Source organism: Micromys minutus (assembly GCF_963924665.1).
Source record: "Micromys minutus genome assembly, chromosome: 11".
NCBI classification, from domain to species: domain Eukaryota; kingdom Metazoa; phylum Chordata; class Mammalia; order Rodentia; family Muridae; genus Micromys; species Micromys minutus.
The window spans coordinates 41,985,870-41,999,053 of record NC_137980.1 but is presented as its reverse complement, the minus strand read 5'-3'; the positions used below and the strand labels follow the sequence as shown (position 1 = coordinate 41,999,053).

Below are 13,184 nucleotides of genomic sequence, written 5' to 3'. Positions count from 1 at the left end.
AGCATGCCGTTTTGGAGGGACCCCAGCCTGATCCCAACTCTGCTGTCCCTGACCGTGGGGGTGTCTGGATGAATTGTGTGCCTCCTCGTCTCCCTGCACCGACCAGCTTCCGCCATCAAGCTAACAGCAGAGGGTGGGAGGGAGGAGGAGGTAGGCAGGCTTCAGGGCCTGGCTGTGAGGATTTGCCAGTCAGAGTCCTGCTGTTCCTTGGAGTCCACAGTGAGAGCTGGCAAACCTGAATCTATGGGCACAGCCTGTCCCCTGTCCCCATGCGGCCTGCTATTTGAGAGTATAGAACTCCGAGGTGGGACACAAAAAATTCAACAGTTATTTTTTTCCTGTACACGAGTGTTTGCATCTGTGTCTGCACACCACGTGTATGCCTCATGCCCAAGAAGGTCAGGTGAGGACATCAAGTCCCTGGAACTGAAGTTACAGATGGTCAGGAGCCATGTGGGTGACAGGAATTGAATCCACCCCACCACCACCCCACTCCCCCACTCCCCTCCCCCCACCGCAAGAGCAACCAGGGCTCTTAACCAGCGAGCTGTCTCTCCAGCCCAACTCAACAGTTCTTAAAGCAGGCACTTAGAAGAAATTCAAGATTCATTACCCACCAGCCAACACCAGTTAGGCTTTTATTGAAACTCAGTTATCACTGTCCAGAGCCACTGCCATGGCCAAAACACAGAACTTCCCCTACGTGTCTACTGTGGGCCCCCCCAGTAAGGGATGCACTGTGAGAGTCTGTTGTTGTTTTAGTATTTTTGAGACAGAAGTTCATGTCCTCAAGGCTGCGCTCGACCTCCTACCTGCCCCTACCTCCCAACTGCTCCGGCTACACACTGGCGTGTGGTGTCACAGCAGATTATACGGCCACCTTACAGGATTAACAAATGTTGACCATGGTAGGGTACGGAGTAGGTTGTGCATTTTTTAGAATAGGGACTTTGAAGTCTAAGTTCTCATCTTTAAAAAGAAAAATCTTTTTTTTTTTTTTTTTTTGGCCAGTGAACAAGGAATTTTGCTGCAAAGCTGACGCCACAGATCCCACCCAAGGGACGACAGGCACTAAATTAAACGCAACCATTCTTATATGCCTAGAAAACTCTATTTTTTGAAATGCGGAAAAAGAGAGCAAAGGGGAGCTTGCACACGATCACACTTTATTTTATGATGTACTAACTTCAAGCGGGTTTTAATGGGGTAGCTGTGGTGGGATACGCCTGTCAACCCAGCAAATGGGAGAGGAAGCAGGAAGATCCTCCTGCCCAAAACCAACCAGCCTGGACCATTACTTAAAGCCACCCCTTCAGTGCACCGCCTCTCAGATCCTTGTAGATGGCACATTAGAGATCACCAGGCAACATAATTCCACGGTCAACACTGTCCTGGGCACTATTCTCTGTCCTGACTCTGTCTGTTCTCAGCATAGGAGAGCCTACATGTCAGTTATGTTTGCTGTGGTTACGACGGGGACGCTAAGGCATAGGACATTAAATATGTTCTCCAAAGCCTCATCAGCTGAGTGGGAGTCCTGCAATTAGAGGCCAGTGTCTGGACAAAGGTAACCTTGAAGAAGGGCAGGGAGACCAATTTTCACCTTGATTCTCTTAAAGTCTAAGTTAACCCTAAGGCAATGGTATCAAAAACTAAGCTTTCAACTATGGTGTAATAAGAAAACAGTCCCAGGGCATTGTTGGGAAGAGCCTAGAGGCTCCGACATTGGCCCCAAGCCCTGCAGTGTTTATGGCCATTTCCACCTGCTCTTAAGAATGGCCGCAGCTGGCCTTTGAGGAGATGTCCCTCATCTCTGGGATCTGGTGGTGCCTGCCTGCTCACACCTACGACTGAGGCATCCAAGGACGCCAGAATGCACCAAGCGGCCTCCTACCCAACTCCCCCAACTGGGGCTGACCTGTGCTCTTATCAAGGAAGTCCATGGACTCCTCGCTTGCGCTGAAGTGGCTGGACGGGGCCTTCTTCTCGGGGTCCTGCTCCACATCAGAGCCCGTGTGCACAGAAGAGTTCGTACTGGTGGGGGAGCGAGGCATGTCGGACAGGGAGATCCTGCGGCCCGCGCCCCCGCTCAGGAGGGGCTTGCTCAGAAGGATCTTGGGGGACGCTGTCATGTCAAAATTGAGCTTCACCTTCTCCTGCTTGTCTGTCTTGGCAGTGCCGGCGCCGGGGTTGCTGGGATCGAGCAGCATTTGGTACTGGCTATTGGGAGTGTAGGGCGTCCTGAACGGGGAGTAATTAAAAACCCCAAACTTCTTCCGTATGTTCTCCACGTAAACTTCCATCTCTTGCATGGCGCTGTTGAAGATACTTTTAGTCTTTTTCACAGAAAAGGGGATTTCTTTAGACATGAGGTAGCAATTATTGACAGGAACCCAGGCTCTAGGATGGCAAGAGAGAGAGACTGAGTCAGCGTCATTTCCAAGGTAGTTTTGTTTAGGTTTTTTTTTTGGGGGGGGTTAATGCAAATCAAATTACCCTGGTGGGTGTTTGCCAAGATTCTTAAACATGGGGCCTCCTTTTTAAATAATGGACTTGTTTTGAATGGTTCATGAATGACCCACTTCACAGAGTTTTAAGGATACACCACGAACAAACACAAACTTTAGCCAGAGATGTGGACGGGTTCCACGTGCTCAGCCGTCTGAATCGCTCAGAAACCAACGGACAGCTCCACAGGCGAAGCCGCAGCGGCCAAGCCTGGAGACCTGATCCTGCAAAGCTCACAAGGAGAGAGCCACCTCCCACAGGTTGTCCTCTACACATGCGCAGTGCACCCTCATGTGACCGCACGAGCGTGCACAGAGATGAACGACTGAATGGATATAAAACTAAATGTGTATAAAAACCAAAAATAGATAAAACTAAATAAAACGATAATCCCTTCGGCGTTCTGCTGTTTTACCGAAAGGAAAACAGAGTCCCCCACGACATGTCTGAAGAGAGACGTCTTTCCTGGGCCACGCTGGGCGGCACATGCAGGTTCACGGTTCGGTTTTATTCGAGACAGAATGTCACTATGTTGTCTCGACTGGCCTGCAGCTCAGGATGTGTCTTCGTCAGCCCCCTCAGTGTCTAGCCACACCTGGCAATATGTGAGATGATAACCCCTGGGAAAAGTCTTGCTTTTGGGGTACACACGCTCCACAGACCTCGATACTTCAGGGAAGGCCCATCTTCCTCCATCAAGCCCCACACCCCAGGACGTTTTGCAGAGACCCAGAAACCAAAAGCAACAGTGGCTCTTTTTCCAGTACCAGCGACCCCCATGACCCCAGGAAGGTCTGAGAACACCCCAGCCACCACTCCTGAGGAGAAAGGCCACCAGTACATCTCGATAATTGTGCACTCCCGACTCTACAGCCCCAACCTGGTTCCTAACTTTTCTGCAGACCTTTAAGGGTTCCTGGACCTCAAACTCAAGGCTGGGCATAAAGCCATGGGTGTGGTGGGAGTCCAATAAGAGAACCTCTGCCCAGCTATGTCCGAAGTGCCTACTTAGGACTCTGGATCCAGCCCTTCCCAGTCTTCGTGGTCTTCGAAGAGAAACAGTGGGATCCACTCTAACATTTTACACGTCAATAGTTAGCGTTGAATTCCTGTATCTGAAAAGGAAACAGTCCACAGGAAAGGAAGCCTGTGCAGAGGCACCATTCGGCACAAAGCCTGGTTGCAAGGGAGAACCTCCAAGCACACAGCTGATCTCGGGGTGCTAGAAGTGAGCAGCTCCCCTTCTTGTCTGTGATAGGGACACCTTTCTGCTGGGACTTGAAGACCCTTATGTTCAGCAGGGGGACCCAACCAAAGATGAGCAGAAACCAAATACCTGCAAGAGACAGGGCTCTGGGCTAGGTAAGGGAAGAGGCCAGAGTCACCCAGGGGGCCACAGACCCAAGGTCCTTGACCCATTCTAGGCTAGTATAGTTTCAAGGTCCTAACTGTCCAGCCACCCCTAGGTTCCCAAGCCACTTAAGTGTCCTAGGCAAGAATAAGCTGTGTCCTTAAAAGGAAATGAGGTATCTGTTCACACAGAAAGCCTGAGGGAGGGGCCCCAGCGGCTCTCCCCACAGGGCTGCTGGGCAAATTCTGGGATCCACTTTTCTCAGACTGAAGGTAGTTCCTTCAAAGGGTGACGAAGTGTCTAAACTCCCTCCCACCCCCCCGCGCCACCGCTGCCTTCAGGAGGCCAACACTGGCTCAAGGCTGGTTATCCGATGAGCGCCCAACCACACGGTGGGCGCATGATGGCTGACAGGTATTTTCCTTAAGCCCTGTGCTCATTTGGTGTAAGAGTTCCTATATTTTTAGATAAGGGTACATATATCTAAGACCAAGCAAACAGTTCCTTGAAGAGGGAGCCTGCAGAGCCTCCAGGGGCTTATTCCCAGGCTGATCAACTTGACAATCCCAGTCTGGGCTCTGGGCTGTTTCTTAGGCTGACCTAGCTCACTACCCTGTAATCATCAGTTTCCCCGCATCTTAGCAAAGCAGGCAGCAGATGAGCTCGCCTGAACTGACTTTAAGACTATCTAGGTTGGTATCACGGCACCTTGAACTGTTCACATATCCACAGTGGGGCCACCCTGCTCAAAGGAAACCCACCAGGTTAGCACAGCCCCTCGGGGGAACAGAAAACACTGAGGAACGTGGAGAACCTCGGGTCTTACAAGAGAACGGGAAAGCCCCGAACTCTTGGCCAGCACCAAGGACTAAGGAATATCTTACTCACATCTCACTCAACAGCCTTAGCGGAGAGGACAAGCAATGTTTATGTAATGTGCATGTTCCCAAGGCCACCTTTAGGGGCAGTGTGCGGGGTGGTCACAGTAGAAGGAACAAAGCCCTGAGCTCCTGAGTCTGGATCCACTTGGTAAATGGGGACATGGGCTGTGCCACGCACTAATGTGCACACAGGTAGCTAACTCCACACACAGCGCTGCCCCACAGGAGAAAACCCGTTAAGATGGTGAACACCTCAAGTGCTCTTCGATGAGAGGGCTAAGGCACCACCAGCAGTCAGCTCCTCCTGTTCTGAAACCAGAAAGCAAATTCTTACTTGCCTCTCCTCGGAGCACCCAGTTCAAACCACTAATCACAGCCCAGCCTTTCCTGGCACTGCCCTTCGCTGACCTCTGTCTGCCCCACAAGCCAGGCCTGTGTCTGCGGACCATGCATTTCCTACAGACCAGAGAGAGACAAGGGAGCTGAGCAGCTCCGGGTGGACAAGTGTCTGCCTGCTATCGCAGCTGCAGCATGGGAAAGCGCCTGAGAGGGCACATTCCTTTAGCTGAAGGAATGTTGAAATTCAGGATGAAGTCCACCAGGACAGAGAAAAACTCACGAGGTAGAGAGTCTGCCTAGCATGCAGGTAGCCCGGGTTCCACCCCTACCAACACACTACAGGCGCCCACGTGCTTGCCTGCAGTTCCAGCACTCGGGATGTGGATGAAGGAAGATCAGGAGTTCAGAATCGCCTTCTAATAGAAAACAAGGCGAGACCAGCTGAGGCTACATGAGACCCACACACACAAAGGCGGTGTGTGTGAAAATTAAATTGTGATGGGCCCTGCCGAAGCCAGTACTGACTCAAGAAACTGCCACCTGTTCTCCTGACAGAAAGTCTAATATTGAGGGTTTGTGGTTTTTTTTTTTTGCTTTGATTCATAAGCCAAGCACATTTTGACAGAGTGAGCATGCTAATCAGATGCTGATTGTCACCAAAAAAAAAAAAAAAAAAAAGCCAATTTTCTGTGTGACTCCTGAGTGTGTCTTCTCGAGATTCGGGGCTGGGCATACTCTCGAGGAACCCCGGCTTCGTCTAATCATAAGGGAACTTTCGGAAAGCGAACACGTTAAGTGGGGGTCTCTGACTACCTGTTGTTCACAGGCGGGGGGGGGGGGGGCGCCAAGGCAGAGGGAACTGCTGTTAGCTGGAACGACTCCGTAACTCCACTCAGCCTGCTCAGGAAGGAAAGGGGAGGCTGGAGAGGCTGGGAGGGAGGGCTCACGTCTGTCAAAACATCATCCCCCCTGTCATTTCCCATTTTAGATACACAGAAAGCGGGATGGGGGGAGTCACTCCACCTACTGCTAGGAGCATCCCTAGTGGCAATCCGGGAAACTACCCCAGGTCCCTGAAAGCATTACTTTCAAAAGCAATTTGCACAGAGGTTTAATTTACTCCAGAAAAACAAAATTAATAAATAACTACACACACATCAAACAGCTCGTCAGAGAGCCACGGAACTCATGCTGAAGCCAGATCCACCCCCGCAGAACCACGGAGGCCAGACTCTTCGCTCACACACCCGACACCTGGACGAAGCCTCCCCGCACCAAGCTTGGCGGCGAACCAGGAAAACATTTTGCAATAACAAGATCGCAGGTTGTTAAGACAATATATAAAAACAACAGCCGGAGTCACTGGCGATAAAACGTAGAATTTGCTTTTTAAAAAAAAAAAAAAACAGAGTACTCTCTGCCACGGTTAGTTACCCTGTGACGTCATCACGCAAAGTTCCACTCGCAGCCCATTTTAAAGCCCCCACCTGTCGTGTTGTCCAAAGAAACGGGCGTCAACCTGCCCGTCCTTGTCCCTCAGAGCTTTCGCGGGCCAGAATGGAAACCCTTTCAGCTTTGCCCAGACCAGGGGGTGCGGATTGCTCTAGAAGAACAAAATGCAGGGGTGGCATTATATTTGGCAGCAAGACACACATCCAAGTCTGAATGGTATTCTGAACGCAGGGAGGCAGGAAGAACTCAGCCTGCGCTGATTAATTAGGCCTTTGTCAACTTGACACAAGTCATGGGGAAGAGGGAGCCTCAGGTAAGAAAAGGCCTCTGTCAGACAGGCATGTAGACAGATCTGTGGGGCATTTCCTTGATTGACGACTGCTGTGGGCGGGTCCAAGCCACTGGTGGGCGGGGGGGCGGGGCTGGGGGTGTGTCCTGGGTCATGTTACAAAACTAGCTGTGCAGGCCTTGAGGAGCAAAGCAGTGAGCCTCCAGGGCCTCTAGTTCCCGTCCGGTCATAACTTCCCGGGATGAGGGACTATCAACTAGAAGATGATAAAATAAACCCTTTCCTTCCCAAACTGCTGCTGGTCTCAGTGTTTATCACAGAAACTAGAAGGCCCCAGAGTTTCCAGAACCGATCCAACTTACACAGGGCTCACAGAACCAGTTCTCTCGTTTCTGGCAAGCTGCAAGATAACATTCTGGGCATACTTCAATTTCATTCATCTGAAAAGCAAAATAAATAAATAAAAATTACATTAGAGCATGGATCCCCAGGGGACCCCCATCTGGCAGTCCTACTAAATCCCTGATGCTTTTATGTGCTCGTATATTTATGTCAAAGTCAGACTTTCTTCTCTCAGTTCTTCTTTTGTTTTACGGGGCAGGCGGAGAGCAAAAGAATCTTGCCAGGTAGCTCAGGCTGGCCCCAAAGTGATCAAGAGAGTCTCCTGCCTGGGCTTTCCTAGTGCTGAGACCATAGTTCACAAACAGAACACACTCAGTAGGACCAATGACAACCAGAATGTCGACTACGCCGTGACTCGATGGCTCCCTTTTAAGATGATATCCAGAGAGGTGGACAGCAAAGCTTAGAACCAACCAATGGTCTCACCTGCTCAGAGGCTGCCACTCGCAAGCCCAGAGGCTTCAGAAAAAAGTGCTCAAGGCTCTGGGCCTGCACCACTTCATAGGTAGTCAAGGACGATGAACCACATGGAATCCACACAGCAGCTAACGCCACAGACTTAGCATACTAAGATGCCTTAACACAACCAAACCAAGTCCTCACAAGTGGGACAAGGTGAGACCATGGTCATCTCATTTTAAAGTACCATGAAGCCCTAAAAATTCACATATCTACAGAGAGGTGGGGAAGGGACTTGAACCCGGGCATCTCTAAAGCCTATGCATCTCATTACACTTAGCAGCTATTCCTGGTACTGGTGGCTTTACATTGCTTTTGCCTCCTGGTGCCACGCAGGGCCTGTGTATACAGCAGGTGATCTGCAACATCTTCATCCTGTAGCCCACATGCATGCCCTATCCATCCTCCTGAGCCGGCCTCACAGGGGACTGAGTGGGAGGGAGTACTGGATGACCCCTTCCAAAGGCTAGTGGTGCGGGGTGCATCACGACTGGCCGCCAATGCAATACAACCAGAAACAACAGTGAAACGTTACTGTCCCCTGATCTCGGGCAGGAAACACGCATACATATGCTTTTTAAATTTAGACAGGGTGGAGAGGTGGCTCAGAGGCTAACGGCACCTGCTGTTCCTGCAGACAACCTGGGTTCGGTTCCCAGCACCCACCTCAGGAAGCTTGAAAGCACGTGTAACTCCACCTGTAGGAGACTTGCCCTCTGGCCCCTTCAGGTAGTTGTGCACTCATGACTCACATAAATACAGAGGTACTCATATACACATCGAATGAATGAATGAATGAACGAATGAATGAATCTTTTACAGAGGTTGCACTTCCTGTGCTGGAAGAACACACAGTGCCGACTAGTCGCACCCCAGATTGACGCCCACACTACCACACTATCCTGGAATCAGAAAATTGTCACCAACTAGTGGAAATGTCTTGTCATCATGACACCCTGTTATCTGGGAATTTCATGCCTGAGAACCAAACAATAAAGTTGGGAGAGAGAAGGGGGGGGGGGAGCCACCATGGCCAAGCAATATGGCTGGAGTGGCCACATAGTGCTGTGGCCTCTTCTTCCAGACTAAGGAGGCAGAAGTCAGCCCAACCAGCAAGTTCAAGGTTAGTCAAGGGTATATAGTGAGACCCCATTTTCAATAAGAAAGAAAACAAAGGGAGGAGGAGGAAGAGATGGAGCCTTCCTTTGTGAGTGCCAAAGTCAGCTGACTCAGTCTCAACAGAGGAGGCCAAGGTCAAAGCTGACTGAGGAGACTGGATTCCCTGCACATGACCACGACTTCAGACTAAAGGTTACTCCCGTGTTCACACGAAACTAAAGAGCTCCTACAACATTGGGGTCCCCCTTCTTTCCTGCTTTCATGCTGCTTGAAGAGAGATGGTACTGTACTTAACACAGTGCACACAAAAGTCACTGCAGCCACCCATGGGGTACCCTGCCTCTGGGAGCCACCCACAGGAGAGCTGGAAACCGCATACCTCGTGCTCACAGATTTTGATGACAACCTTTGCTATTTGCGTCAACTTGTGGTTACCTAAAGGAATAAGAGAAGGGGGATTATCTCACAGTGAGTGGCCCTCTTGGCAATCACTCTCACACACACACACACACACACACTCACACACACATATTAGCCATTTTTAAACTCATTTCCCCCCCCACCAAGATTCACCATTTAAAGGTTAAAACCTGTCTACCAAGAACCAAGCTTTGCCAGCATCTTGCAACAGAGTAGCTGGTGTGGAATTCCCTAGATAAGTTACTTCAAGTAGGCTGACATTCAAAAGGCTATAATTAGCAGAAAGGAGCCTTATTTAACCCTGTAATTCCAGAGCACCATTCAAGGAAGAATGACTGCGGCCTCCCTGAGATCCCACCAGAAACCATATAGAAAAACAGGGGAGATGATTCTCATTTACTTAATAACTACCACAAAAGCCAGAGCCCCTGCCTCTGCCCGAACTCTAAGCTAGTGAGCCGAGCATCTGGCAAAGAGCTGACGCCAAGCCTTTCTCCCTTGCACCAATGCAGAGGTCAGGATGGCCAAAGGGCTATGATCTCTTTGGTCTTTTTTTTTTTTTTTTTTTTTTTAAGATGTATTTATTTCATTTATTATACACTGTAGCTGTCTTCAGACACACCAGAAGAGGGCATCAGATTTCATTATTAGATGGTTGTAAGCCACCATGTGGTTGCTGGGATTTGAACTCAGGACCTCTGGAAAAGCAGTCAGTGCTCTTAACCACTGAGCCATCCCTCCGGCCCCCTCTTTGGTCTTAATAGCCATTTTCAGAAACTGTCCGTTTTTGCTGGGCTGAGAAGACGATTCCAGAAGTAAAGTGTTAGCTAGACTTAACAGGATAAGGACTCCATGGTCAGCCATTCCGGCCTAACGGACCAGCTCTGAGCCTGAGCGACCCGCTCCCACAGGACCACAAGAAACCAAAGTGGAGGGTTTCCGAGGTTGACCTCAAGCCTCATACATGCTCTCACGCACACGCGCGCGCGCGCGCACACACACACACACACACACACAGGTGCATGCCCAACCCTGTGCATGCATACACCCACAGGAATATGCGCTCATGGAATATGCACTCATCCATGCCTACACATAACACATAGCCATGGTAACTAACTAAACGACGCACAGGAAGGAACCTGTAACAGTGGCCTCTGCAGACCTGTGGGGACCTCCTGTCCTCCATCCAGCCCACACCACGGCCCATCCTGCCTGGAGTAAGTGCTGTGTTCCTCCATCATGGTCTATATCCCCATTTGTATGACCTAATAATCAGAGCTCTCTATCAGACGTGTCCCCGGTTCACTATCCAAGTGTTTTAAGGCAGAGCCTGCAGCTCATCAGAGAGCATCGGACACTCCCCTGCCTTTACCTTCCCAGGGATGGGGTGACAGACAGGTGCTGTGACGCTGTCTGGCTTTTACACAGACAGGCTCGGGAAATGGCAACTCCAATCTTCCCAGCTACCTAAGCCTGATTTTATTATTAAGACGGTCTTAAATTATATGTAAGGGAGAGGCGAAGTTTAGCTGCAGAGGACAGAAGGGTCGGCTGCAGGGATCTGGGAGTTACAGGCAGCATTGAAAAACCCAGAGCTACTCACCCCCATTATAAATAATACAGTTGTGCAGGATCCACTTGGCGTCAGCCAGGAAGGCTTCCGTACAACCATACATCTTCTTCTTTGCATTCTGGGAGAAGCCAGAGAACATTATGACCATCCAAGTCTATCTAGGTAGCATCGCCAACACCTGGGTCCCTGCACCTTTCACAGGAGCCATCTGCCGAATTAATCGGCGCTCTCTGACTCATTTCCCAGGATGCTATTAGGTTCAAGATCTACAGCCCTATAAAATGCGCTCGGAGTCACCTCGGGGATCTGAGCATTCTCATCTTAAAAATGCTGTCATTCATCTGAGACTTCATCCAATGAAGGGCACATTTCATGTAGCTGAATCTCACTAGCTAACGGAAAGGTCACTCACTACCAGTATCACATGCATCACACAAAAGCCAATGAGGTTTGACAGAAGGAGAAACTGAGGTGGGACACTAAGAAGACACCTCATCCTAGCCAGAAGCTAGGCCCCAACCCTGCAGTTTATTTACTGCTTTCTCTTTCGTGCATTTCAAAAGGTCTGGGCAATTTTCCAAAGTAGATGTGATCGACTGCTTTGGGGGGGGGGATTAGCAATGCAGACATTATGACGTGTTCCCCTTTATGGAGGCTTTTGTTTTCTTTCAGAGTCAGGAATCACAGACAGGGCCAGGCACAGGCCAGGCCAGCCCCAGTCCTTCACAGATGTACTTCAAACACATCTTTAGCTCCTGTGTTGGGAAATCTGCTTAAAAAGATGTGCTCGACCGAAGTGTTTTAAGTGTGATTATACATCACAGAATTTTAGCACAAACTCTTAAAAATACCTTAGGGCATTCCAGAAACATCCTGACGGGCAATTCTAAGAAGCCCCCTTCCTGCTAATCTGAAGGTTTCCAAACATGTCATTTTCTCTACCTCCTTCCTGAAGTTCTCATTATCACCTCAGAAGGAGGAAGTGAGATGCCACCCAATCAAATGACTAATTCTCAGAAGCTAGGATATCCCTCAAGAACCCTGCCTGGGATTTCAACAATCCCCAGAGACCCCACTCCTAGCCCGAGAAGGTCACAGAGAAAGGGCATGAGAGTCTGAAAGCTCTATCCGAAGACGTCCAGAAATAATCCGCCTGGAGCTAGGGCAGGGGAAGGGTTAGGCCAGCCTGGGCTATCTCCGACACCTGTGCTACTACGGCCAGGCTCTGTGGTAGAGGCCAACCTTTTCCAATGTACAAAGGTCCATGGGGTGGAAAATATATTCTGCATAGTCAGGGTGTTGCTCCAATGGAACGGGCTTCTGGAATGCATCCGTCTGTAAGAGAGAGACACAGGCAAAAAGCCATCACTCCCCTGAACACCAGGCCGGGGCGGCAGAGGATTCTGACAACCAGACACGTTCACAGTCTGGAGATAACCACGCAGGATGACCTCAAGAAGCTCAAGGTGACACACCTAGTTCTGCTCTTCCGGAGTGCCCTGAACCCAAGTGACTGTGTCTGGTTTGTTATTTTGTTATTTGTTTTGATTACAGCCTCTGCCTTCTTCCATTAAGACTGACAAGCAGCACGTTGCTGACCACTCTGGGTCTCTAAAGGACAGTTACAGGGTGCTCCACACCCCAGAATCACAGTGATAGGGTCACTCAGCAGAAAACATTCCCGAGTGTGAGCTCTGGGTGTGACCTGGGGGGGGACCTACGAAGTGAGGTTCTGTTCCTCTCTCAAGAAGCCAGACTAATAAAATTTTGATCTTGATCCACTTCAGGCATCAGCTCAAGGGGCAACTACTGCCTGGTATGGGTGGCAGGTATTTACTCTTCAATCTAAAAGTGCCCGATGCTGGCCAGGCACAGTGGCACACACCTTTAACCCGGGAGGCAAAGGCAGGTGGATCTCTGAGTTCCAGGCTAGCCTGGTCTACAGAGGGAGTTCCAGGACAATCAAAGTTTCATGAAAAAACCCTGCATTGAGATGGATAAATGGACGGACGGATGGATAAAAGAAAGGAAGGAAGGAAAAGATGCTGGATACATGGCTCTGGATAAGAGTACTATCTGTAATTATAGCTCCAGGAGATCCTATACCCTTGTCTGGCTGTGTGTGTGTGTGTGTGTGTGTGTGTGTGTGTGTGTGTGTGTGTGTTCGTGCAAGTGCAATGCTCTTTTCTGAGCTCTTCGAGCACCAGGCAAGCACATGGTATACACACAGGCAAAACACCCACACATATGAAATAAACAAAACTCTTTAAAGAGATCATGCATAAAAGATTAACGCCTTCAGTTTTTCCTTTGGGTTTAGAATCCTACAAAGCTGGACTGGGATGCTGGGCGTGGTAGTACAAGACCTTAGTCTCAGCACTCAGGAGG

The 13,184-nt window shown here is 49.9% G+C and overlaps 1 protein-coding gene across 12 annotated transcripts in view; it reads right to left on the bottom strand.

Annotated features, from left to right (window-relative positions):
* Window positions 1-13,184, bottom strand: part of ZMYND8 (zinc finger MYND-type containing 8) — a 93,374-nt gene that overhangs the window by 36,954 nt on the left and 43,236 nt on the right. For all 12 annotated transcript variants that reach the window (XM_080925651.1, XM_080925659.1, XM_080925660.1 and 9 more), the window contains 6 exons: window positions 12,039-12,131; window positions 10,827-10,914; window positions 9,180-9,235; window positions 7,183-7,260; window positions 6,567-6,682; window positions 1,919-2,400 (listed from right to left, as the gene is read on the bottom strand). In XM_080925651.1, the coding sequence (XP_080781777.1) occupies window positions 1,919-2,400; window positions 6,567-6,682; window positions 7,183-7,260; window positions 9,180-9,235; window positions 10,827-10,914; window positions 12,039-12,131 (913 nt within the window). The remainder of the gene's footprint in view (window positions 1-1,918; window positions 2,401-6,566; window positions 6,683-7,182; window positions 7,261-9,179; window positions 9,236-10,826; window positions 10,915-12,038; window positions 12,132-13,184) is intronic.